The sequence below is a fragment of the Microtus oregoni genome, unplaced genomic scaffold, assembly GCF_018167655.1.
Source record: "Microtus oregoni isolate MIOR12 unplaced genomic scaffold, Mior012 000020F_ref0000438, whole genome shotgun sequence".
NCBI classification, from domain to species: Eukaryota; Metazoa; Chordata; class Mammalia; order Rodentia; family Cricetidae; genus Microtus; species Microtus oregoni.
In genome coordinates, this window is record NW_024543079.1 from 1,563,322 (window position 1) to 1,589,339 (window position 26,018).

At 50.8% G+C, this 26,018-nt stretch overlaps 1 protein-coding gene across 1 annotated transcript in view; it reads left to right on the plus strand.

Annotated features, from left to right (window-relative positions):
* Positions 1-26,018, plus strand: part of Nfatc2 (nuclear factor of activated T cells 2) — a 111,153-nt gene that overhangs the window by 52,138 nt on the left and 32,997 nt on the right. Inside the window, exons 4-6 of the mRNA XM_041670442.1 lie at positions 2,029-2,231; positions 3,170-3,342; positions 14,786-14,926. Coding sequence (XP_041526376.1) covers positions 2,029-2,231; positions 3,170-3,342; positions 14,786-14,926 — 517 coding nt within the window. The remainder of the gene's footprint in view (positions 1-2,028; positions 2,232-3,169; positions 3,343-14,785; positions 14,927-26,018) is intronic.

Here is a 26,018-nt window from a genome sequence, read left to right on the forward strand (position 1 = left end):
GCGTGTTCTCTGTCTGCATGGGGCTCTTCAGGTTGTATAATGATGGGTGCATGCCTGGGTTATAGGACGTCTGTTGTCAAATTTGTATGCTTCAACTCCAAAGCTCTTTAAAAAAAATTTCGAGACAGACTTACTCTGTGTAGCCCTGGTTGTCCTAGAACTTGCTCTGTAGACCAGGCCTTGAACTCAAACTCAGAGATCTGCCTGCCTCTGCCTTTTTAGTGCTGGGATTAAAGGCATGTGCCACCACCGTCCAGTGTAGTCTAGGGCATCTGTTAGAGGTGGGACCCAGTCTCATCCTCCTTCTCTATGGATGTCTTCAAGAGTCTTTACCTCACAGGCTGACGTTTTGCCTATTAAGCGTGGCATGCACTTTCTTCTGGTCCTTAATTAGTTTTGACTTGATCAATTGCACTGTTGTCTTGCTCTTTCTTTTTGAAAAGTATAAAATCAGTCTATGCTAACTGCAATATTGTCCTGTGAAAAGTGAATTATGTCTATAGACCTTCTTAGGTGACCTTGGTGATCTTTGTCAACAAGAGCTGTGTGTACCTGTCTCCAGGTCCCTTCCTTCTCCCTCCTCTTTCCTCCCTCTCTCTCTCTCCCTCTCTCCCTCTCTCTCTCTCTCTCTGCCTTCCAGAGGCAGGGTTTTTCTGTGCGGCCCTGGCTGTCCTGGAACTCGCTCTGTAGAGCAGGTCAGGTCTAGAACTCACAGAGATAGATCCAACTGTCTCTTTGCTTCCTGAGTGCTGGAATCAAAGGCATGTGCCACCACCGCCTCTCTTGGTGATCACTAGAGTTGTGCTTTTCCTGTCTGTATGTCTCTCTGTAATCACCAGAGTTTTACTTTTCCTCTGTTTGTCTGTCTCTCTGTAATCACTGGGATTGTACCTTTCCTCTGTCTGTCTGTCCGTCCGTCCGTCTGTCTGTCTGTCTCTCTGTAATCACCAGAGTTTTACTTTTCCTCTGTCTGTCTGTCTCTCTGTAATCACCAGAGTTTTACTTTTCCTCTGTCTGTCTGTCCATCTCTCTATAATCACCAGAGTTTTACTTTTCCTCTGTCTGTCTGTCTCTCTCGACAGTCACTGGACTTATGCTTTCATCGTATCTATTCTTAGGTTGCTCGGTTCTTCTCTAGCATTTTATTTTTATTTGCTTGTGTTGATTGCACACACTAGTTGGTTTCATCATGGCATCTTTACAGCTAAACAGTGTATTTTTATCCCATCCACCCTCGCTAGCTCATCCTGCTTCTCTTCCCACTTAGTCCCCTCCTGCTTTCACATCTCTTTATTTACTTTGACAATCCTGTGTCATTAGTGCTCTGTACATGGAGCAAGGGCACCTTATAGTGTCTACACCTCTGAAGAATGTCCTTCCCTCCCCAGCTACCGTTAATCTCCTGCAGATACTCAGAGAGGGCCTGCCCTCATGAATCCAGCCCCAATAACTGCCTTTACCTGGCAATGGATCCTGAGGGTGGTTGGCGGGAGGGTCTGCAGGTTGTTTCTGTTCCCATTTTCCCAGCCCTTTGCCAGTGACTAAGTACCCATCTATATTGTTTCTTGTGGCTGCTTAGAAGACACACATGCGTACACACGTATATATGAGTATTTTGCCTGTGTTACGATTGTGCACCATATATGTACCCGGTGCATGTGGGAGCCAGAAAAAGGCGTGGGATTCCTTCGAACTGGAATTACAGTTGGTTGTGAGCCTCCATATGGGTGCTGGGAATCCCACCCGGGTCCTCTGTAAGAACAGCCAGCACCCGTAACGGCTGAGCCCTCTCTCCAGCTCCTTAGCATCCATTTTAGAGGAGATCCCTACAACTTATTTGAGCAGTTGCTCTGGGTGGACACCAAGGCAGCTTCTGGCCATGCGCCCATCCAGGTCACACAGCAGCCCTACACTCTTTCACTCCAGGTACTACTTCTCTGATCGTCTCTGGTGGTCAGACTAGAGAAGTCTCACCTGCCCTCCACCCCGAAAAAAAAAAAGATTGTTTTTTTTTTTTTCCTTCCTTAGCTCCACGGCTACATGGAGAACAAGCCCCTGGGACTTCAGATCTTCATTGGGACAGCCGATGAGAGAATCCTTAAGCCGCATGCCTTCTACCAAGTACACAGAATCACGGGCAAAACCGTTACCACCACCAGCTATGAGAAGATTGTGGGCAACACCAAGGTCCTGGAAATCCCCCTGGAGCCAAAGAACAACATGAGGGCCACGTAAGGCTGGGGCAGTGGTGGGGCTTCCTGGGAAAGTGAGCAGGGCCTGAGTGATAGGATTGGGGCATCTCTGAGGGTACTGCCACAGCCGCTACTGGGCCTGTCCAATCTTGGAGCCACCCATCTGCGTGGTGGCCCACACCTGTAACACTGGCACTAAGGAGTGTGCATGGGGGCTGAAAGCTCTGGAGTTTGTAGGTAAAACCATCTTCCGCTACATATTGAGTCCCAGCCCAGCCTCTCTCAAAAATCAAAACAAAGACTAAGACTGGTGGGACCTAAAGAAAATTTTCAGTGACAACACAGAAGGTCATGCATGTAGCATTTCCACCACACGGCACATACATGTCAGCATCAAAGAACCTTTTATGAGGAAGTAAGCTCATGCCTACAGGAAGGCTGTGGGAGGTAGGGTACATGACCCTGGGCACTGGTCATGCTGTCCCCCATTGCTAACAGGTCCACATTCCCTTCTTTCTTCTGTCTCACGCCATAGCCCTGGGTCCTTCGAGAGATGGTCGACAGTGCCCTTGGCTTTTACAGATCTTGCTGGGCGTTTCCAAAGAGCAAGGGTGCTTTCTTGTTTGCTGAATTCAAGAGACCCTGGTACTCTGATATTTGTGGAGTAGCCCTGGCCAGTTCTACCAGCTGCCTACTTGAGTTTTCCCAGTGCTTTTGAGAACAAAATCATTGATGAGGAAAATTTCCCCAAAGAAACAATCTCCACTCAGGAGATTTTCTGAGTGCTCTGTAAAAAAAAAAAAAATAAAAAATAAATAAATAAAATAAAATAAATTCTTTTTTAAAAATCCAACCTCTTGGCATAGCGTTCTGGTTGTCACTAACCCAGGGGGATATGCAGTTCCCTGCTGTGACCACCTTAGGCGGGTTTGTGGGTGATCTTTTCTGCTCAGTGACCCGGTCTCCCCTCTGTGCAGCATCGACTGTGCTGGCATCCTGAAGCTTCGGAACGCCGACATCGAGCTGCGGAAGGGCGAGACAGACATCGGCAGGAAGAACACACGAGTGCGCCTGGTGTTCCGCGTGCACGTCCCGGAACCCAGTGGCCGCATCATCTCCCTGCAGGCAGCATCCAACCCCATTGAGTGCTGTAAGTCAGACCTCAGGGCTGGGTCTTTCTGGCGAAAGGGGCCGTACATGAGCGTCCCCGGGAATTCATGGGACTTGCAAGAATGTACAGTTAGTTGGTCTGTGGTGACCAGAGGCAGAAACTGCACCCACGGAAGTATTGGTCTCTGCTTCTATTTGCTTTTGTGGAGACTTCTGTGGCCTCATGGGAAATAAAAAATAAGGACAGATAATGGGAGCTGGAGGCTTTGCTTAGTTTAGATATTGCTTTGGTCTTCTGAAATATGGGTACATTTGCAATTAAATTTCTGGAACACACACCCCCTTCTTTCTTTTCATCCCTCCCTCCACTCAGTGAGACTCACAGTAGCACAGCATTGGCTCTGAGCTGTGGACCTGCAGATGCTGTGGGAAGCATCTGGCCCTGTGAAGGCTTGGGTCACTGACTGGGGCTGTTACACCCATTTCACAGGTTAGAAGACTGAGTATTCAGTGCCTGTGCCCGGAAGAAGCAGGGCCAGGACTAGAACTCCAGAGCCTTGCAGACAGTAGTGGTTCTCCAGCTTTCCACCTGTCCCTGGAGTCGAGGTCAGGGGTCATGGCAAGTGTTGGGCATCCACAGAACAGCAAGATTTTCTCTGTGCCCAAGAATCTTAAGAGTCTAGTAGGGATAAGGCCCCGCCCCCAAAGATGGTTGTAAAGTTAGAGAAAAATTTCAAACCTGGCATGAAGTTCTGAAGAATTTTCCTTGGGAAAGATGCTGAGCACATGGCAGAGGTCTTCCAGGCTTCACATGTGCATGTGTGTCCACATGTCTGCAGTACTGGGGACTGAACCCAGAACCTCATACATGCTGGGCACGTGCTCTTCCACCAAGTTACCTCATCAATAGTTTTTTTTTAAAATTTGTTTGATTGTTTTTTGTTTTTGTTTTTTCTTCAAGGCACGGTTTCTAGTCTTAGTTATCCTGGAACTTGTTTTATAGACCAGGATGGCCTTGAGCTCACAGAGATCCTCCTGCCTCTGCTTCCCTAGTGCTGGGGTTAAAGGTGTGCACCACCATCGCCTGGCTCATCTGCAACACTTTTAAAACATTTTTTTTTTTTTGATGAAGAGCTGGTCTTGCTGAATTGCTCCAGCTGGATTTGAACTCTTAATCCTCTTGCCTCCTCTTCCTGAACAGCTGGGATTATAGGTCTACACCACGGAGCCAGATATCTGTTATGTTTTTGAAAGTTTAGCCATTCTTTTAAGAAGAAGAAAGGAAAGGAAAGGAAACATTATTTCAGGGATTAAAAACTGTTTATTTGGCTCTTCCGGTCTGTCTTTAAGGTAATTTTATGTTATAATCGTGTTTCACGTTAAATTGCTTTCAAGACCATCTCATTTGTTATTTTACTGGGCGTGGTCAAAGCTGACTTTGCTGATCTATGTCAGTTTCCTTCAGAGGCCAGGGAGATGGTGGAAATGAGAGAAGTGGCTGAGTGAGGGCAGATAGCGGGATGCGGTGGAGACTGGGGACCAGAGGGTACCCGGACCTTCTCAGTAGGCATCGTGAACTGACAGCAGCCGGTGTTCTCACATGGCAGCATGGTCTGTATGGCCAATACCGATGCTAAAAGATTAACTGGAACAAAAACGTTTCCTCACTTAGAAACGGCAACCGGGGAAGGTAGGCCGAGGCTCAAACGTAGACTCTGCCCTTAGCGTGCAGGAAGCCCTGGCTCTGGCTTCCCAGAACGCTCACATGCAGAATTGATTAAAAATGGCCGTAAATCCAAGAGACTCAGAGGGCCAGGCAGAACCTTCGAGAGGCTTCTACTTATCTGGGTGGTCTTGAGTTGTGAACACACAGACGGAGAGCGTGGGGCCTTGTGGTACAAGGAAGCACAGAAGAACTGACCACCAGGGCCGGAAGCAAGGTCAGAGGGCCTGGGCAGTACTAATGGGAACCAGGAAAGGGCCCACGGAAGCTTGTGGCTCAGCCAGGCAAAGCTAGGGTGCTGGGAGCCTGTAATCAGAGTTGGGAGACAAGAGCCACCAGCAGGGAAGGAGAGACACAGGGTGACAGCCACCCTCTCACCGCTGTCCTCAGGAGTGCCCCTATCCTGTTTGGTTTCGAATGTCTCAGGATTTTTCTAGGAGGAAACACAGACTCCTTCGTGATTTTTGGAGGCGTTGAGCAGACAGGGCTCTCCTCTTTCAGGCCAGCAGTTCACCCTTAGGGCCGGACTGTGGTTGGCTGCACGGTAGGGAACAGAGGATGTCTGTCAGTCCCCTGCCTCCTTCTCTGGGCTCCTCAAGCCAGCGTGTCTGATGTCACCCTGAGGTCTTCAGGAGCATCGCGAACCACAAGTGCCTTCAGCGAAATTGTTAACACATCTGAAAACCCTGAGCCTTGCAATCTGTTCCTCACTGGGGTCAGCCACTCATCTTCCTCTTCCTGACAGATGAGGAGACCCAGCCTTTCTTGGTAATGTGATACACCATTTTACTCAGTAGCAAAGTTGGAGTTCCAACTTTCAGTTCCGTGAAATACCTTCTTTTGGCTTTTATAATGCAGTTTTTCTGGTGAAGCCACCACCCTCAGCTGCTGGCCAGCCGCTGTCCCTCACTTCTAGTCCCCTGTTGGTTTTTATTGCCTGCTTTGTTCTATTCTAGAGCCATGCAAAGGCGCTCCATACCTGTTAGCTTGATTGATTGGCTCAGTTTATAGCCTGTAGGGAGATAATGAATACATATTGACAATTAGTGACTCACACCTGTAGACACAGAGTGGGGAGGATAAATATTTATTGTCTAATTGACTTTATACTGTTGGGGAGGATGAGCTGGGAAGAAAAACAGAGTGGGCTGACCCCTATTTACAAGGCTAACTTATTTATTTTGGAAAGGCAAACCCGTGCCCCAGTTCAAACAAGAACATGTTTGTGAACATGCCGACGGATGCCACTGTTCTTACAGTGGGCTTGCGCCTTTGAGGTCCTTCCTGCCGACCCCAGCCTTGGGAGCCACAGCTCCCTGCTGCACAGCCTGGTACCTGTGTTTCTCAGCATCCAGGCACTTCCCAGACTGCCCTGCGGTCTCAGCTGTGATTCCACAGCAAGGGAAAGTGTGACTTTGCCCTTGGGCTGTCTGAGCTGTTGCCGTGCAGCAGCTTCCGCCTCAGGCATTTCTGCTTCCTAGATGTGGGGCCAGAAGCCTGCCAGGGGGTAACTGCTGGGTCGGAGGACCACACCTCACACATATCTCAGAGTTGCTCTCTACCCTCCATCTCCTTGGGTTCCTGTCTATATCCGCTGGTGTCCTCAGCTCTGTCATTGATAAGGGCTCAGGCCCCACCCCAGATCTGGTCTCACCCAATTTTTAACTTGCTCACGTGCAAAGACCCTACTTTCGAATAAACCCATTCTGGGTTGTCAGGTGGGGTCTGGGTTAGAGGTGGGGTGGGCACTGTTTAGCCCATTCTGATGTAGTCCTCCACTTCCGGATGCTCCAGAGTTTCCAAGGGGCTTAGTCTTCCTCCCCTTCTCTTGGTTTGTTTGCTGACTGTTCCACTCAGGCAGGTGCTCAGGCTTGACCCAAATGTAGGTCAAAAACACATGTACCTGTGCATACACACACACGTACACAAACAGCACACATATGCATGCACAAATAACACACATAACATACACACACAAATAACACATGCATGCATGTATATTCACATACATATATAAATGATATGAATGCACAAACATATGTATAAAGACCACATATACTTAATACACATATGTGCATACACATACATAACACATGCATGCTTGTACATGTGTATTTATACATATGCACACAGTGCACTCATATATACATGCACATACATATACACACATATACATATATTCATGTATATATGCATGCATACACATAAATACATATATGTATGTGTGCAATACTTTCACACATATAAATGCATGTATACATATATGTGTGTACACATGCACACACAAGCACACATAAATATATATGTATACACATTAATATAAACCTTTATATGTATACATATGCACACATAAAATACATAAACATTTATATGTGCACACATACACATATGCACACAGAAGCACACACATATACACTCTGTCACCATTTAGGATTAGAATAGAGACTTTTAGGGAGCCCCCAAGTGTCGGAAGTAGGGCATAGAGAACTTGTGAACTTCCTCCCTCCCTCCCTCTGCGTGGTTAGCTAACTCCTTACTCACAGCCTCCTAGTGGAGAAAGTGTCCCTGAGCCCAGAAGGCCTCAGATCCCTCTTTGAGCACTCACCACCACACTCCTAATGTCCTTCTAGCAAGGCCAGGCAGGTGTTTTGGGGACCTGTCATTAGGAGTGGTCTAGGACATTAAGGAAGTAAGGGACGATGCCTCCAGAAACTTCCCAGTGGGTCATGAGGCGAGAGGCAGTGTCTGCAGGTGCCTGCAGCTGGGCCCACGCAACCTTTGCAGAGCTGCCTGTGACCCACTAAGGCTCTACCCAAGACCTGTGGGTTCTCTCCAGGACCTGCGGGTTCTTCCCCACAACCACATTGCAGGAAACGCCTAAAGCAATTGTGCGCCAGGCCCTACCCACCCAGGGCGCAACGCGAATTCAGAATTGACTTTGCTCCTTTTGCAGAGTGGGAGGGAGGTGTGGCCTTGTCTCTTTGACATATGCATTTCCATTGAGGTATAATTATGAAACAGTAGGTTACACAGAAGAGTCATATAGTTGAGTGACTCTTGGCAATGGCAGAGACCCTCGTCAGCACCATTCCAACCGAAATGCAGAGCACTTGGGTCTGTCAGGTCCCCCTCAGCCCCTCAGCTGCTGCTCCTCATCAGGCCACACAGAGAGGCAGTCACAGATTTGCTACCTGTCCCAGGTCTGTGACTTTGTAGAGGAGAATCAACATGCAGACTGTGTGCTTTGGGGTTCTGCTGTTTTCTCCCAGTATTTTTTTTTTTCCCCTGAGCCTGTTTCTGTTGCTTAACTCAACCGTTTGTCCTCACGGGTGGCTGAGCGGTGTTCAGTTGTCGGAATACAATGGCTTAGTTATCAGTGATGGGTACTGGCCTGTCCCACAGTGTGGGTGTTAGGGTAAATATGTCAGCATTCTTTGGTGGACAAAGACTTTCGTTTTTCCTGTAAATGTCCTGAGACAGTGCTGCTGGGTCCTTGGTTATCACACATTCTTGCATATGTATATTTTATTTCCCATTGCAGGGTGATCGAGTGTCACCTTTGAGGCCCTGTATAGAAAGAACAAGCAATTTACAACCTGGGAGAGGGCACACAGGCCAGGCCTTTGTCAGCCTCTGCTGCCCAAGAGACTTGTCAGCTGTGACATAAGGTCACTTTGAATGACACCAGGGCCACAGGAGGGTGAGGAGAGTTTGAAATGGTAGTTAGGAATCTGTTCAGGACCCAAAGGCCTGGGTTCAAATCCAGCCTCTGCCATTTACTGACCCTTCAGTCTCAGAAAGTTACTTAATGGTCCATGCCTCAGTTTCCCTATCTGTAAAATAGGAGTAAGTATAGTATCCCCACTTGCAGGGATATGGTTAAGTGAATGTGTATGGCATAATAGCATAACTGTAATCACAGCTGTGACCCCCACCCCGTGATGGTCCAGGGTGGACAGGTCACCTGTGACAGTCCCTGTAGCCTTATGAAGCAGACTTAACCACGCCTCTGGCTGTTGCCACATCATCACAGGGAGACCACAGCCTGGGAAACAGCAGGTGCACATGAGACTTCAGCAAACAAGAGTCACCACAGGGAAGCTCAATGGTCACACAGTCTGTCACTCAGCAGAAACCAGGTTACCAGCTGGGGGAGGAGTGGAGGAGGAGTTGCCAAGAGAACTGATCTGCTGGGAGCCTGGACCGGGTGGCTTTCCTGCTCTCATACACACACACACACACACACGTCCTTTCCTGATCCAACCACCTGGGAACAGGCAGGCAGAGCCACCCTTGACAGACTGTCCCCAGTGTGCCCACGGACTTGCGTGTGCCAGCCCCTCTCTAGCCTAGCCTCATCCCGTGGGCCTCTTGCTTCCTCATCCAGGAATATTGGGACATATTTGTTGAGCGATGCCATGTACCAGTGAGTCAGGCAGGCCTGATCCTCGGAGCCCATCCTCTCAAAGACTGAGGTCCGGAAAGCCTGACTGCTTACTGCACCCCTAGCTTACATAGGAAGGGGCTAAAGCCCTGGCTCTCCTCACCGTCTCAGTGACTGGGGAACCCATCCATCACCTAGGGTTCATTCAACCTCTAGGGAGAATCTTGTTGACTATAGAGATGTTTGAGAATGTTCATGGCACTGGAAAGAGAAAAATCAAGGTCAGGCCAGGAAGTAAAAAGAACAGAGTGTGGTCTCCAGCAGGTGCCGTGTGGATGGGATGATCAGGTAGGAACCTCCCTGTAGGTTAAGTGTGGTCCCCTTTCTATATGAGGAGGCTGAGACCTCTAAGGTCACATGGTCACATGGTCCCCACTGGAGCAGAACCTTCAGGGAAGACGTAGCGAATGGTCACACTGAACAGTGGATATAACCGCTCCTTCTGGCCCAGCCTAGGTCTGCTATTTGAAGAGGGGGCCCTGAGGTACCATAATCAGGGGAGGCCAGTTTGGGCTGGTTGACCATCGCTGGAGGGACAGAGACACCTCCGGCCTGTGTTTTCCACAGGGTCCTTCTCCCAGTGGCTCAATCTGAGTCTTTCAGTCTGGGTCCAAACCCTTTTCATCTGCCTCTCTCACCCATAGCCTTTCAAGTGTGTCCCTTGACACAATGTCCTCCACTCTGCTCTCTGGGCTCATGACATTAGCAATCAGAGTAAATGCCATTGGTACCATGGAAAGGCCCAGAGGGATGGAGTGGTTTCCTGAGGGCCCAATGGTAGATGCCATCAGGCTGGACCTGGAACTCTGTAGACATATTGCAGCATCCTCATACTGACAAAGGACCCTCATCTCTTAGTGCTATGTGCATCGTAGTCTAGAAAAACATATTTATAACATGCCAGGACCTGAGGTCCCCTCTGTGGTAGTGATTGGCCCATGCTGACAGAATCCTGGCTCTGCAGAGACACCTTCCCCCAGCCAGCCTTTCCTGTCTCCCTCCAGAGAGAGGCTCCTGGGCAGAGTGCAGTCTTGGCCGCTCAATCCTGTAGGCGTGGGAATAGACCCGTGAATTTTCCCTCAAGAGCTTTGAGGTGTTCAGTGCCTGGCTGCAGGTCAGCCCTGGCACTTGGGAAAGTGAACCAGTATGCCTGGTGAATTCAGAACTCATAAAAATATGGGACCCCGAGACAATTTATGAGGTGCCAGAAACCAGAGGGAGCAGCACCGAGGGCCTGAGGCCACCTGGAAGCTTAAACAGGAGCCTGGGTCTGGATTGTCCCCAAGATGGAGCCAATTCATAAGGATGGATTTGAACCCAGGCAGCATTTGGTGAGAGAACTATAGTCAGGAGCATTTGGATGGCTTGGAATCTTTAAATAGCTGAACGGGAGCTTCAGGGGCTGATGGGAACCCCTGGGAGAAAGCCCAGGAAACCCAGGACTTCTTGAGAGCCCTCTTTGGTCCTACATGCTGCTCCAATTAGCAGTAGTAGCTGGTGGAAGTTGCATCAGGCAGAACTGCGGGCCTCAGGAGGGCTGTTCTGGCTGCCACTCACCTCTCCTTGGTTTCTCTTTCGGAGGCCAATTGGACTGCTTTGCTTTGTTGAGGGGTTCTCCAAGGCCTGGGGTACTGCTTGGAAGGAGATCCCCATGTCCTCTGCCACGTGGAACGTGAAGCACGTGTGAGAAGCCATGTGAGAAGACGGGTAAAATGCACGCTTCTGGCCTCGCCCTGAGATATGTAGATGCAGGGACCCCAGGGAGTACCAGGTGGGGGCTTCTCTGGAGTTCCGTTAAGCACCGCCTCAACCTTATGCCTCTGCAGATCCGGGGAGGCCCCTTTAAGAAGCCCCAGTGCTTAGAGTCAGCCAACCTGCCATAGGGTCTCGGGAGCCTCTGAGGAGCATCGGAGACCGTGGGTGTGAACAGAACACATGGACGGCACCACACTGGTGTCTCCCGGGAAGCTGCACCCTGAGCCCACACTGAGCTCAGCACTGAACGTTCTTGCGTGCTGAGCATGCGCGGAACAAATGTCGCTCACCCCGTAGAGGGACTCATTGTACCAAACAGCAGACAGCAGTACATATACTACAGCTTATTAAGAGGTTATCACATACTGCCACGGGCCACTTCCTGGTAACACTAAATGTGTCCTTTCACGCCTGATTCCCTTTATGTGGGACAGCACCGTCAAGGCGCCAGGGCTCTGCTCCCTTTTCTGGCCGGATAATATTCTGAAAGGGCACAGCACCTTTTGCTCCTGCACAGACCCACCCTGGACATGATGGCTGGGATGAGTTTGCCAGCTGGGCTCTAACCGTGCTTACTTTATACCTGTGATCTGTATGAAGCTACCCGTGAAGCAGTCACTGTTATGAAGCCACAGAGTAGGCCTCTGAGACTCAGAGAGCTGAAATGACTTGTCCCCAGGGTTATTAAGCCAAAAAGTGGCAGATGCAGGACCCCCCCATCCTCCGCAGCAATAATGACTGTGACCCCCGGGACCATTAGGATTGTCTTTTAAATAATCACACCTGCCCCCCTCCCTGACTTAAGTCAAAATCTCTATAACTGTCACTCTTAGCTAGGAGTGACTTTGTGCCCCCCTCCCCCGTTCTCCAGAGGACACCGGCCATGTGTGCACACAATTTGGAGTATCATAGCTTGTAGGTGGGGCACTACTGGCATGCAGTGGGAAGAGACCAGAGATTTGGGGTGCTGTTGAATGTTCTAGTAGTGCACAGATTGAAGCCCCACAGTAAAGAAGGATCAGGTCCCAAGTTGGAGACACCAAAGCCGAGAATCTTCATTACAGAAGTGCAATGGGATGCCGGGCTGATTTTTTGCTCAGCATCTCTGTCAGCCTGCACATGTGTGTGCAGAGGGCCTGGGGAGGAGCCAGAAGCTTGCCTTTCCCCTTCAATCCCTTTCAGAAGGCTTGGTCACACCTTGGCTGTGACACTGAGACCTCCAGGAAGCTGACTTGCTCTCTTCACGGTTTTTTGGTAAAGACACCACCCCTTTGGAGAGAAGATGGTAGCATTGCAGATGTGCCCAGGTAGTTGCTGCTGCCTGCAGGAGACCTGGAGCTCTGCAGAGAAGAGGCTGCCCCAAATGGTGTGTTTGCGCAGTGCATGGTGATTCATGGCAAGGCCCCCACCCCTCAGAGAGCTCACCCAGCCTGGCCCTGGCCTGGCTGGCTGCAAGCCCTTGGCTGGCCGCCCCAGTAGCAATGACTCAGGTTTTCCACCTGTAAAATGGGAGGGGTGGCTCTTGCTGGCATCCCCAGCCCCAGCAGCCCCTACCATGTCCCCCCCACCCCTACTCCATCAAAGGCAAGGCTGAGAAGCCACCTCTGTAGCTGCTGTTTTCACTGCTAGTAAACCGGCCTTAACAAAAGCTCAATTAGAAAGTCAAGGGGCTTCCACACTGAAAGACAGGCTTAACAGCTCACCCACGTGGGAGGAATTAGCAGTTTTATCCCAGGCTTCTCAACATGTCCCAGAGCCCACAGGCGGCGGGGTGCGGTATTGCTCCTGAGTACCGAGCCAGGCATCAGGACCATGGGGCTGAGCTGGGCAAGTCACTAGGAAGTGGGTGGAAGTCTTGGAAGTCCCTAAGTGCACCTGCTACTCAGTGAGGCTCCCCAGCCCTGGCAACAGAGGAGGAGGGTGATCTGTACTCGAACATGGAAGGAAATGGTTAAGTTCGGGCCTCACAAGGCTGCTGCTCAGGCTCCAGACTAGCTCCCGGCTCCGGATGGGGAGGGGATGGGGAGGTCCAGGGGCTCTGGCATGGGAAGACCTGGCCTTCTGCCCAGCCTGAAACTCTAGGACAAGAGCCAGAAGCTCAAGCTGACTCACCAGGAAGGCAGGGCTGTGGAGAGAGGGAGGGGCCTAAGGGAGTAGGAGGGACCTGGCTGCAGCTAGAGTTCCTTTGTTACCTGGCTGGTGCTACACCTGCCTCTATTCATTGTCTCCTGTATCCTGCCTTCCACACAGGGCTGAGGGGTGGCTCCTGGGCCTGGGCCTGCTGAGAAGGGTTCCCGTCTCAGCCAGGTGGGGACTGGTCCATGACTGAATGAGAAACTCTGTGCTCATGTCCTCCGAAGGCTGCTGGGAGCACTTTAGCATATTGTACTGGCAGAGAGCTTAGCACTGGCCTGTCCTGCCCCAGCTTTCATTCGCTGTGGATAGAGATGAACAGAAATAGGAAAGACCTGCCTGCCCGAACTCAGACACCTCTGGCACCTCTGTCCTGGGGCTGAGGAGAGCTCCTGAAGGGTCTCTGAAAGTGAGCCTTTCTCCAGAGAAGGACTCAACAGGACGGAGCAGCGGAGGAAGTGGGGTGGGGGTCAAAGAAGGAGGAGTGTGGCCCAGAGAGAACCTACCAGAGGAGGCCAGGCTGAGTGGGACCTGAGGTCATGAGGAAGGAGCTGCCCACATAGGGAGGGGAGCAGAGCTCAGGGAAGCATAGAGCTCAGAGGTGGGAGCATGCCTCAGAGGTAGCAAGGGGGTAGCAGAGGTACCACCGTACTTACCCAGCACGTCTGGGGGCCTGGGTTCTACCCTCAGCACTGCAAAATACACACATGCAGGTACACACCGTCTGTCTGTCTGTCTGTCTGTCCATCTATCTATCTGAGAGAGAAAGACGGGGGAAATAGAAGGTTCTAGAAGTTCCAGAAACATGGTGGGAACATAGTGATGAAGGGGGACCTCTGGGAAAGGAAGCCACGAGGTCAGCTCCTGGAATCTACAGCTTTCAGTAAGAATCGCCCACAGAGCCGGGCAGTGGTGGCGCACGCCTTTAATCCCAGCACTCGGGAGGCAGAGGCAGGCGGATCTCTGTGAGTTCGAGACCAGCCTGGTCTACAAGAGCTAGTTCCAGGACAAGCTCCAAAGCCACAGAGAAACCCTGTCTCGAAAAACAAAAACAAAAACAAAAAAGAATCGCCCACAGGCTTCATCTGGCCGTGCACTCAGCTCACACCGGGCTGTGAGTCTGGGCTGAGAAGTGGAAGGAAGAAGCAGCTTGAGCAGTGGAGATCATGATGAGTGGGTGGGCTGGGCCTATCCCTGCACAGAGGAGAAGGAAGACCCGGTTTGTCTGGCTCCCACCTCTCCTGCAGGGAAGGCAGCCTGGATTCCTGCAAATAGTGCTCTGTGACAGCAAACTGGCTAAGTGGCGTGTGGTTCTTTCAGGGATGTGAAGTTTGGAGGTCCCCACTTGGGACTCTATTCCCGCCCTCTCGCCGCGTCTCTGGAGCAGATTTCTCTAGGTCACCATGTTTCTTTTCTTCTTGCCCTCAGCTCAGCGCTCTGCCCATGAGCTGCCCATGGTGGAGAGACAAGACGTGGACAGCTGCCTGGTCTATGGGGGCCAGCAGATGATCCTCACAGGCCAGAACTTCACGGCTGAGTCCAAGGTGGTGTTCATGGAGAAGACCACAGGTCAGTCACTTTCTCTTGCTTCTCTGAGCCAGACGGAACTGAGTCTCGCACCACACTCAGCCTGTTGTGTAACTTCCCGTTCTTCTGGCTCACTTCCCAGTGACCCACAGCCTCACAGGTCACCGTGGATGTGGGTGACATGCTTGGATTGGTCCTTGGATGTTTCCGTGGAGACTAAACTTGTTGCTTTTCATCAACCTTGTTTTTGTTTTGATATCGTTTCTGCACATAGGCAAACATTTTTAAAAATACCTTTTCCTATTTCTCAGAAGAGAAACTGAGTGAGTTGCTGCTTTGAGGCCGGTGTTGGGGTGCCTACGTCACTGTGAAGTGGGCACTCCTGTCACTGAGGTTTGCTGCCCAGGAGAAGCAGCGTGGGAAGAGGCTGAGCTGGAACATGAGCTCCCTTTTGGAAATGTGAGCGTTGGGTCTGATGAACTCTGACCTCCTTAGACAAACCAGGGTCTCGTCTATTGAAGGCAAGGTAACTAGGAGTGTACAGTCTTGAGGGCTAGACGGAGCAGCAGAGCCTGGCTAGGGGTAGCACGGAGGTCTCTGTTGGACTCTTGTGACTAGATGACTCACAGGATAGCCTCCAGAGGGGAAGGGAGAGCAGCAAGCAGATGCAGGAAGCCCCATTGCGGTCACCGCAGCAGGAGGGGACAGCAGAGCAAATTCTGTGAAAACTTGAGGTCTGAGCGATGGATGTACCCAGGCACCTGTGTCCAGGTGGCTGTGAGGACAGGAGACACACTGGGGTAGGAGGGGAAAGTAAAAGTGACAACATAGCCTGTCCCCAGGTGGGAGGGGCTTAGGATCATGTCCTTTCCTAGACACAGTTGACACCATTGCTGGGTAAGAGTGGTGGGGCCTTCTGTGAGCAGAGTGTGTTCCCAGAATCCCTCACTCCCCACCTGGTGCTCTGAGCTCTGCTCTAGTCCCAAGGACTGAAACACTTGCAGTCGTTGTCCAGTGTGTCCCGACAGGCAGAATTGACCCTGGTGCAAATCAGCAACATGCAGAGGTCACTGAGAAAGGTGGAGAAAGAACAGACGTGAGTGTTAGGGAGTCTCCGACCGGGTAAACAACCAGCTGCCTGTCACAAATCCATGCGCCCCACTGGAGAGCTCCTACAGAGCAGGGAGAGGCAGGGGCAGGGCTGACCCACTCCCTGCAGGACTCTGCTGGCCGAGTCTCTCTGCTTACATGGACACAGTTTTAAGTCTGTATTTTCACTTGTGCTTTTTTGCTGCGTGAACATCTGTGCCGATGCTTCCTGGTCTCTCAGCAGCTGGCTGCAAACAGGCATGGCTCATCCTACTGTAGGGTCTCACAGTAGGCTATCAGCCCATTTCATTTTTATCCATTTCCTTCTTACCGAGTCCAGGTAGAGACGTGGTTCTAATTGGTCTGGGCCTGAAGGTTAGTTTCTTTGACTCCCTTAGCAAAAACGGCCAAAGGAAAGGTCTGCTTTGGCTCACGGTTCATGGGTCCAGCCCATCGTGCGCAGTGGCCACACTGCATCTACAGTTGGGGGCGTCTTGAGGCTGGTGTTCAGTTCCGTCCTCTTAATTTAATCAGGCAGTTAGGGTGGGTCTCCTGCCTCATTTAACCTTGTCTAGATCACCCCTCACAGACACCCCTGGAGGCTTGCCTCTTAGTCGGTTCGAGATCTTCTCAAGCAGACAATATTAACCATCCCAGCGCGGTGAGGTAATCGGCTGCCCTAGTGGATGTGGGTAACAGGAACTGTTAACGCCCAGGTAACAGCACATTCTCTGGGTTGGATGCAGCTCCAGGATCAGGATGCTATCCTTGCCCGCTGTGAATATTGACAAGACGAATGTGGCTTTAAAGCACCATGGGGGAACAGCCAATAAGATCCAAACGTTTGGTTACTGATGTCCAAGGTGACAGAGCCTCTGTGTTGACAGGAACGTCTAAAAAAGGACGGGAGGATGGATCCTACTGATTCCCTGGTGCTGGGGACTGCCAGCGAGTTCCAGGTGTCTGGGTCAATAGTTTTGATGAACTGCTTCCTGAGTGGATGAGAGAGTGCTGATGGAGTGGCATTGGCTATAATCAGACTTTTCATAGACCACCAGCTCCCAAATAGTGACACTGAGACTTCTTATTAATTATGAAAACTTAGCCATATCTTAGGCTTGTTCCCAACTAGCTCTTATAACTTAATTAACCCATTTATATTGGTCTACGTTCTGCCATGTGGCTCATTACCTCTCCTCCGTGCTGTATATCCCACTTCCTCTGTATCTGGCTGGCAAATCTCCAGCCTCTGAGATTCCACCCCCACCCTCCTGTTCCTCTTTCTCCCCAGAAGTCCCACTTAGCCACTCTGACCTAGCTATTGGCTGCTCAGCTCTTTAGTAAACCAATCAGAAGTTGCTTTGGCAGATGATATTAAACAGAGACACATCTCCACCGTGTAGAAAAGATTATCCCACAACAGTTGGCTGATGCATAGCTCTCTTGGTTTCCAGAGCCATCCATACCTTGACCTCACCATGAGAAGCATTTGGCCTTGGAAAGTCAAGTTGAACCAATGGGAACCATCATAATGGCACATTCCCCATATAACCCGGCATGCTGACTTATAATTATGCCATTATTAATAAATTGGCGATCAAGGTCAGGGCTGAGTAAACCACTCTGGCCTGTGGTTTGGCCTCCCTCTGTAAGCTGGCATATCAGCCCTGCCCCTGGAGTAAGGGTTCACATGGGAGTTCTGTGCCCTGAGGGCACAGCTTGTGGTCATCGGACACCTGTGATCTTTGTGGCCTTCCAGCCTCCCCAGAGCTCTGGCCACAGGCCTTGTGTAAGGCACATGTTGTCTGTGTGTGAGTTTGGATTGGACAAGCTTAGGAGTGGGGGTGCAGCTGTCAGCTGCATGGTCCCAAGCCCGGGTTTGAGGTTAAACTGTGTGATGGTTACTTTTTAGTGCCACCTGTCACAGCCTGGAGTCACCTGGGAAGAGAGGTGGTTTGTTTTGTTTTTGTTTTTTAAAGAGGGCATTTCTCTGTGTAGCCCTAGCTGTCCTAGAACTTGTTTTGTAGACCAGGCTGGCCTTGAGCTCAGAGGTCCTCTTGTGTCTGCCTCCTGAGAGCTGGGATTAAAGGATTGCACCACCACCATCTGGCAGGAAGAGAGTTTTCATGAGGAATTGTCTAGATGGGGCTGACTGATCCTGCTGTGGGAGGATACAGTCATTATGGGCGGCCCCATCCCTTAGGCACAGGAGTGAAGAAAAAACAAGCAAACAGGCAGCATGGCTGCCATTGTTTCTCTCTGTTCTTGATTATGGATGCTGGGCCACCAGTTGTCTCAGGCTCCAGCCTCTGTGACCTCCATGAAATGACGGGCTCTGATCCACAATTGGACGCTGAGTAAACCACTCTTTCCTTTCGTTACTACATGTTGTAAGGGAAGAACAAAGATGAGCTCACCCAGAGAGCCAGAGATGTTCAGAAGCAACAGCCCTCATCCTGAGCCAAGCTCTGTTCTAAGCGTTTGCCTAGGTTAGCCGATCTGATTCCCATGATAGCCCTGCAAAGGAACTACTCTTCCCTGAGCCTACAGTGAGACTAAGTAAGCACAGAGACATTGGATGATGTGATGAAGATCACACAGTTGGTTCTTGGTGGTGTAAGACTTACATTCAGGCAGTGTGGCTCCAGGGTCTAGAAAAGCTCAGACCTGGGATGATTTGCTCTAAAGATCCCTTCTCTCCTCAAAGTATGGACTTGAACCCAGTCATAGTGATGGAGAACCCTGAGTTCTGCTGAGCTGTTGGCACAGTTTCTATTTCATTGCTGAGACTCTTACACACCAACTTCAGGACATCAGGCACCAGTGAGACACCCTGAGTATCCCCCAAGAAGTAGGCTTCCCTGAGAGGGCTGTGTGGCTCCCCTCTTCTCTGATGGGGGGACCTTGATAATTTGCAAGGTGCAGAGCCTGCTCTTTTGACCCCGGGGTTCACCTCCTGCAAGGGAGATCCATGTAACTGGAGTTGGTTTTTCCAAAACCGGTCCTGTGTCCATCTCCATGGACACTTGGCCAGTAGGCGCTGCACACAGGGTGGAGTGGCCGAAGTTTTCCAAGGCAGGGGAATCCCAGCTGCTGTTCTCATTAGGAAAGGTGACAGCGCTGGGCTAATCTTAGCAGCAGAGTTTGGTCATCGGCACCGGGAGCCTCAGCATGCTTTTTATAGCTGTCCGCTAAAACGGGCTTGGCACTTTCCACTCCATCAAGAGGACAAGCTGAGGAGGTGGAAAAACGGTGAGGAGAGGGGCCGCGGGGTGCCTGAGCTAGGAGAGCCCCGTGTTTTGGAAAGTGTGGTCCTATTTATAGTGGCAGTCATAATAAGAATTATTATGAGTTTCGGTCCTATTTTTAATTCTTCATAGGACTTGCAGGGACCCGTGAGACTCTACATTTGCCCATCCCTCTGATCTCAGCTGATCCTCTCTCGCTGGTTCCCCTGGCTGCAGAGAATCCCTCTTCATTCTGTCTTTGGATGCTCCATGCCCCTTCATGCCCCAGGACCTTGGCATGTGCTGTTGGCTTTGGAACATTCTTCCCTTGTTCCTTCACACATGGTGTCTCCTACTACAAAGAAGTCACTTTCCTTGAGAGGTGTTTTTTTCTTAAACCTTCATGGCTCAACCCCTAACCCGGTGTCATCTCGTCCTGTCCCACTGACATGCTTGGTTCTCCAGGTGGCACTCAGTGATTCCTTTGCCTGTCTGCTGTCTCTGGCCACTGGTTCCCACCTTAGACTGATGCTGATGGTTGCTTTGGAGCAGGGCCTTGCTGTTTGCTGCTGCACTCTTGACTTTGAGAACAGTCTCTGTGCATCGTGTGTGTGTGTGTGTGTGTGTGTGTGTGTGTGTGTGATGCTGAAGGAAAGTCCCATCCCCCTCTGTTGTCCCTCCAGCCTTGAAAAGTGTCTTTACTAGCCCTATTTTACAGACAAGTTGACTGAAGTTCAAAGATATCAAACAGGGAACCCTGGGTTAGCCCTCAACTGGGGAAAGCTCTGGAACCCTAGAGTGCTATTTGCCTGGGCTCTGGAGTGATTTCTCCTGTCGGGTCAGAGAGAAGTTAAGAGAATGACCAAGGACAGTTCTGATCCCATGTGTTCTGCAAAGCAAAAGATGCATAGCCTTCCAGGGAAGGTCAGGCTGGGAGGCAGGCTGTTCCTGCCCTCTCTGGGAACCCTGGCCCCTGGCCCCTGGCCTCAGGCAGAGTCGGGGGTCCCAGCAAAACATTGCAAAACAGGAAAAAATCTAAGGACACAAAAACACAAGCGGTCTGCTTGAGGAGACAGGGTTACCATGGCTCCGAGTGACTCTCAAGGCTGGCGCGACCCAGTGTTTTGGAAGGTTCCTCCATGTGACACAGGGTTTTGGAATTCTTCAGCTGGTAAGTCCTTCTTAATTCAGGCCCCTGGCCCCAGCCAAGCCACTCCCGGGCTCTCTGTGTCCCGCGGGGGCGTAGGCTGGACACAGGCCCACCTCGAATTACTCAGCTCCACAACTGAAATTTTTTGAAGCGGGTTTCTTGTTTTGTTGGATGGATTTCTTGGCGTGGTCTGATGGCAGAGGCTCCCATCACCTGTCCAGAAGGCAAATTGTTTTTTTTTTTTCTTTTTCAAGAGGAGGCGTGGGCGGTGGAATCCCCTCGTCCCCACTGAGTCACTGAAGCCAGCCGTGACTCACTTTATTGCTCCCAGGTTCCCAAAGGCTGTATCATTTGGGCTTTGTTTAATAAATAGAATTATGTATGTGCTTAAAATATATTTTGAAACCTTTTTGTTCAGAAAGTATTTTTCTGTGAATGTATGCGACAAGCAGATCCGAGGTACCTTATCAACAGCCCCTTCTGCACCTGTTCTTCTCCCCTGGGGTGTGGTCCCAGGGCCTGGGTGGGCTTCTCTGGACGATACTGACTCCAGGCTGGGAGGATCTCTGGAAACTAGACTCCAGGCTGGATGGCATGACTAAGGCTCAGGAGACCTTTGCCCTAGGTGACTCACTCAAGGCCGGTGTCATACCCTCTCTCAACCCCCTCCAAAGACATAGTCCAGACGGCAGCTCTGAAGCCTATGCGGTGACAGAAAATGCATTATTTTCAGACAGCTGCATGTGTGTCCGAGCCTATTGCCTCCCTGCACAGATCAACTTCTTCAGGGGATCAAACTGTCCCTTCTCCCACTTTCCTGGAGAGCTGATCCTACCTGTGCATCCTCACTCGGTATGGAATCTTGGGAAGAGGCAACACAGGAAGGAGTTTCCTGGTTAACTTGAGTCGAAGGGTTTGTGCCTTCAGAAATTGGCAGAGCCAGCCATGGTGGTACATGTCTCTCATCCCAGTGCTAGGAAACAGGGAACTGGATGTGGCTGAGTTGGTAGAGCACTTGCCTAGCACACATGAAGCACTGGGTTTCATCCCCGGCATGGGCTAATCACTAATCCAGACATGTTGGTGCACACCTGTAATGCCAGCCCTTGGAAGGTGGAGTTGGGAAGATCAGAAGTTCAAGGTTACCCTTAGCTATGAAGCAAACTCTAGGTTCCTTGAGCTCTATAATAGCCTGTCCAAAAACATCAAAAATGAAAAACACATCTTAAGAAAGAAAAAACTCAAACAAACAAACAAACAAACAAAAAATCTGTCCTTGATGCCAGTAGTCTCTGTGAGCCACCCTGCTGGTCAGTGGCTTAGCTTTCAGAGTGTCGGTTAAAATCCCCATTCTGTCTTCTGCTGTTTCCTTGGGACTCAGTTTCCCAAACTCTAAAATGGAGTCAGTGGTGTTTTAATATAAATCAGGAGATGGAGACTGCAGGTACAGGCACACAGTGGGTGCCCTGAAGTTAGCAGCTGCCCCCCCTGGGGGATTCTGACCTGTCCACATGGAGTCTACAAGGCAGGGCCCATCTCTTTCTTAGCTATCAGAACCGTCCCTCCTGGCACATTCTCTCCCTTTCCCATGGAGAGCCTTTAGGTTCTGGCATCCTGGCCCAGCAGAGCTCCCTCCCTTCCCCCTCTACGGATGGGGGTGCTGAGTCACACAGCTGTCCACAGACTTCCTTGAGGTGACAGAACTTAGCAGTGGAGGGCAGGGCCCCAAAACCCCAGTTTCCTGGTTCCCAAAGTGCCTGGCGTCTGCAGCCTGCAGAGCTGTCTATAGATGATGCTCAGCTCTGAGAACAGAGGCTGCAGGAGGGGTAGGGGCCTCTATGGAAGATGGGCTTCTGTACACACTTGGCCCCCAGGACTTCCACATCCACCCTTGGGTATTTATTAAGCACCTACTGTGTGTCAAGGGCAGCATGACAGATAAGGTCCCTGCCGTGTGTGTGTGTGTGTGTGTGTGTGTGTGTTTGTGTAACACTTCAGGCTTGTTTATAAGCAGGGCACAGAGTCTGCAGAAGGGCTGGGGTGCAGAATGCCTGCTTCCTGTGGCCCTCAGACAAGCCTTGAGCTGCCCTCACCCCTGCATCCCAGGCAGGCGAAAGAGAGGAGCATGCATGCTTGTAGATCGCAGAACTTGGTGTTATGAAATCTGAGTGTGACTGGACACCCCGGCTTTCACTGGTGACATCTGGCAACTCTGGGCAGAGAGATCAGAAAGGAACTTTCCAGAAGACACGGCTCTGATAAGAGCCCTAAAGGAGGGAACAGAGGATGCATAGACCCTGTTAGGAAAAGCGGCAGGCCAGGGGTCTGTCCAGGAGCTCAGACCATGATGGGGATGGGCTCTGTGGACCATGGATTTGGTGAGGAGCATTGGAAAGAGACATCCCCTCTGGGGACTCTAGGCAAGGTGAGGAGTCTAGCTTTATCCCCAGTGCAGGGGGACATTGGTGGAGGTTTCGTATAATGTGGCTACTGTTTCAAGATTGCTCAGATATCTTTAGAGCATGGACAGGAAGAGGGGCGAGTGCATACTGGGAAATAGGAGAGGCGCTGCCATAGTGGCCTGGGGTGTGCCCCACCAAGCCAAGGGAGTCAAGAGAGAGGTTTGGTGTAGGCATCTAGTGGCTTCCTCTGCAGATCTGTATAAGTCTGTCCAAGCAGTGTCACCAGGATATCCCTGACCTCCGTGCGTCTGCCTGGCAAACTGTGCCATGGTCTGGGAAGGACCCACTTTACACTGGTTAACGGTCATGAAGTGTAGGCCGAGGTGACTTCAGCAGCCTTCATTAATTTGGTGCTTGAGGGCAGAGCTGGGGATGCTTCGGGCCTGGTTTCCTGAGTGAACTGACTCTTGGATTTTCTCCACACACGTTCCAGCCGGGCAGCAGCAGCTCAGGGTCCAAGTGCTACACATCTGTGAGAGCTGGCTGGCCCCTCCTGGGAGTGATGACACCGCCCGCTCTTCCAGGCAGACAGTTGGGGCTCAGCCCCCTTCCCCAGGCCTGCTGCTTCCTGTTAGCCCCGCCCATATCCCTAACCCTTCTGAGCTGCCAGCAGACATAAAGTCACAGGCCTGCACACCAATCTCTCTCTCCCTCCTCCCTCCCATCCCCCTTTCCCTTCTCTCTGCCCCCATTTCTTCCTCCTTCTACCCATCTGTTTTGTTTGTTTGTTTGTTTGTTTAAGACAGAGTCTCAAATAGCCTCTATTGCCTTTGAACTCACCATGCAGCTGATGACCTTAAACTTTTGATCCTCTTACTTCCTACTTCCCGAGTGCTAGGATTTCAGGCATGTGCCATGGGGTCCAGTTTGTGCAGTACTGGGCATGACAATCACTCTACCAACCAAGCATTATCGCTAGTCCTGTCTGTCTGTCTGTCTGTCTGTTCATCCATCCTTCCCTCTTTCCATCCCTCCATCCATCTAGTCATCTCCTCCATCCTCACGCCATCCCATCAGCCCTCCCTCCTCATGCCCTTCTGTCCTCTGTGCACTCTGGTCAGGTCTCCTAATGAGGGTTCTCAAAGCCTGTGATGTCTGCTGAGTTGAGCCCCCACGCCCCCCCTTCCCTTTTAGCCTTGATTTTCTATCCCCAACCCCTTTGCTCAAAATGCCTGGCTCTTCCTTCTCTTCTGACTAAGGCTGGAAGGGCCTCCTCTGTGTTGGCCACCAAGCCCTGTTCCCTTTAGACTTAGGAAGTTCCCCCAAATATCTGCTCCAAGACCAAGTTCCTTTATTTCATCTCAGGACAGCAGATACACATAAAGTCCTCTCAGCCAGAAGTGTGACCTGGGAATGGCTGGGACCCAGGCTCCCTGCTTTTTAGGGCTTTGCTTTTGAGACAGGGCCCAGCTATATAGGTTAGCCTGTTCTGGAACCCACCATCCTCCTGCCTCTGTCTGCCAAGTCCTGGGATTACAGACCAGCCCTCCCCATACCTGTAGTTGCCTATGTCTAAGCAGCCATGTTTATAGACTCACAAGATGGTCTCATGATACATATACTGGTCTGTAGATACTGAGCCAGGGTGCTTCTTGTAAAATAGGGGTGTGTTTTCTAGTTAGAAAAAATATATCTACCTTATTCTAAGGACTGCCGAATATTGGCATAGCTGATATCTACCTACCCTTCTGTCCACCTACCCCATCCACCCATCCACCCATCCATCCATCCATCCATCCATCAGCCCACCCACCCATCCATCCTTCCACCCACCCATCCATCTGTCCATCCACATATCCATCTTTCCATCTGTCTATGCACCCATCTGTTCATCTGTCCACCCACTCATCCATCTCCCTACCACCCACACACCCATCCATCTACCTCTCACTCACCCATCCATACACTATCATTCACTATGTTCACACTGATCCACCCATCCATCTGCCCACCCACATCCATCATCTATCCACTCCCCTACCCTTCCATAGTCTTCCCATTCATCTACCTATCATCCACCCACAGTCTGTATGTCTCCATCCTCCTGTTTACCCTCCATATACCCATCCGATCATCCATTGATCCACTCTACATCAACCCATATGCCCACCCGTCAATCCACTCACTTGCCCATCTTTTCTTCCTTTATTGGCTATAGGCTGCCATAATGGATTCAGCCAGACCTTATCTGTGAGTTCCATCCATGACCATTCTATTCACTGAGCCAAGAATGCAAATAAGATCCCACTCCCCAAACCCAGCCAATTCTCTTTCCTTAGAGGCCAGTGTGAGACCCCAAATTCTAAAGTAGAGTGGTGGTGACATCCATGGTGGCTTGAGCTTTTGGTTGAGCATTTCTTTGAACTGCCTATCTTAATACTCAACCCGATTCTTGGAGGAAACTAAAGCACATAGAGGCTTAGGGACCACTTGGGCCACACAGGCAGTCAGTGCTGGCAGTGGGATGAACCTGGTCAGAGTGAGGTGAGCCTTAGGGAAGTCTCTGGGGTTAATTTTGAAGACGGTGCCTCAAGACAGCAGTCCTCAGCCACACTCAGAACATCACCTCCCCCATGACCCCAAGGACGTGTGTGCCTGTTAGTGTGGGTACAAGAAACAAGGGTTGCTCAAAAGTGTGGCCCAGAGACCCATAGCAGACCACACCCTCTTGAGCCCAGCCTCTGAGTGAGCCTTCAGGGTGATGGGGCTCAGTAGAGAAGATGGCTGTGGCCAGTTTTTACTTCCCACTGAAAGCTATTCTGCCACGAATAGTGTGGGCTCTGTGAGTGAGCACACAAGAATCAAAAGACAGAACAGAGAACCTGACTCAGTTGGCTTTGGTCATTGCTGGGTGCGTCTTCATTTGCACCTAGCCTCTTTCTTCTTTGTCTTCCTCCCCATTCCTCTTTCTCATTTCCCTCCTCCCTTGCCCTCCCCTCACATCCTCCCACCTCAGCTTCCCAAAGGTTGAGACTACAGGTGTGTGCCATGGCACCCAGCTTGAAAAGATCCATTAAAATATTATATATATTAAATATTTATCTTTAAATTATGTATGTGTATACATGCCAAGTGTGTGCAGTACTCACAGAGGCCAGAAGAGGGTGTTGGGTCCCCTGGAACTGGAGTCACAGGCAGTTGTGAGTCACCCTGTGAGTGCTGGGAATGGAACCTGGGTCCTCTGCAAGAGCAGCAAGTACTCCCAA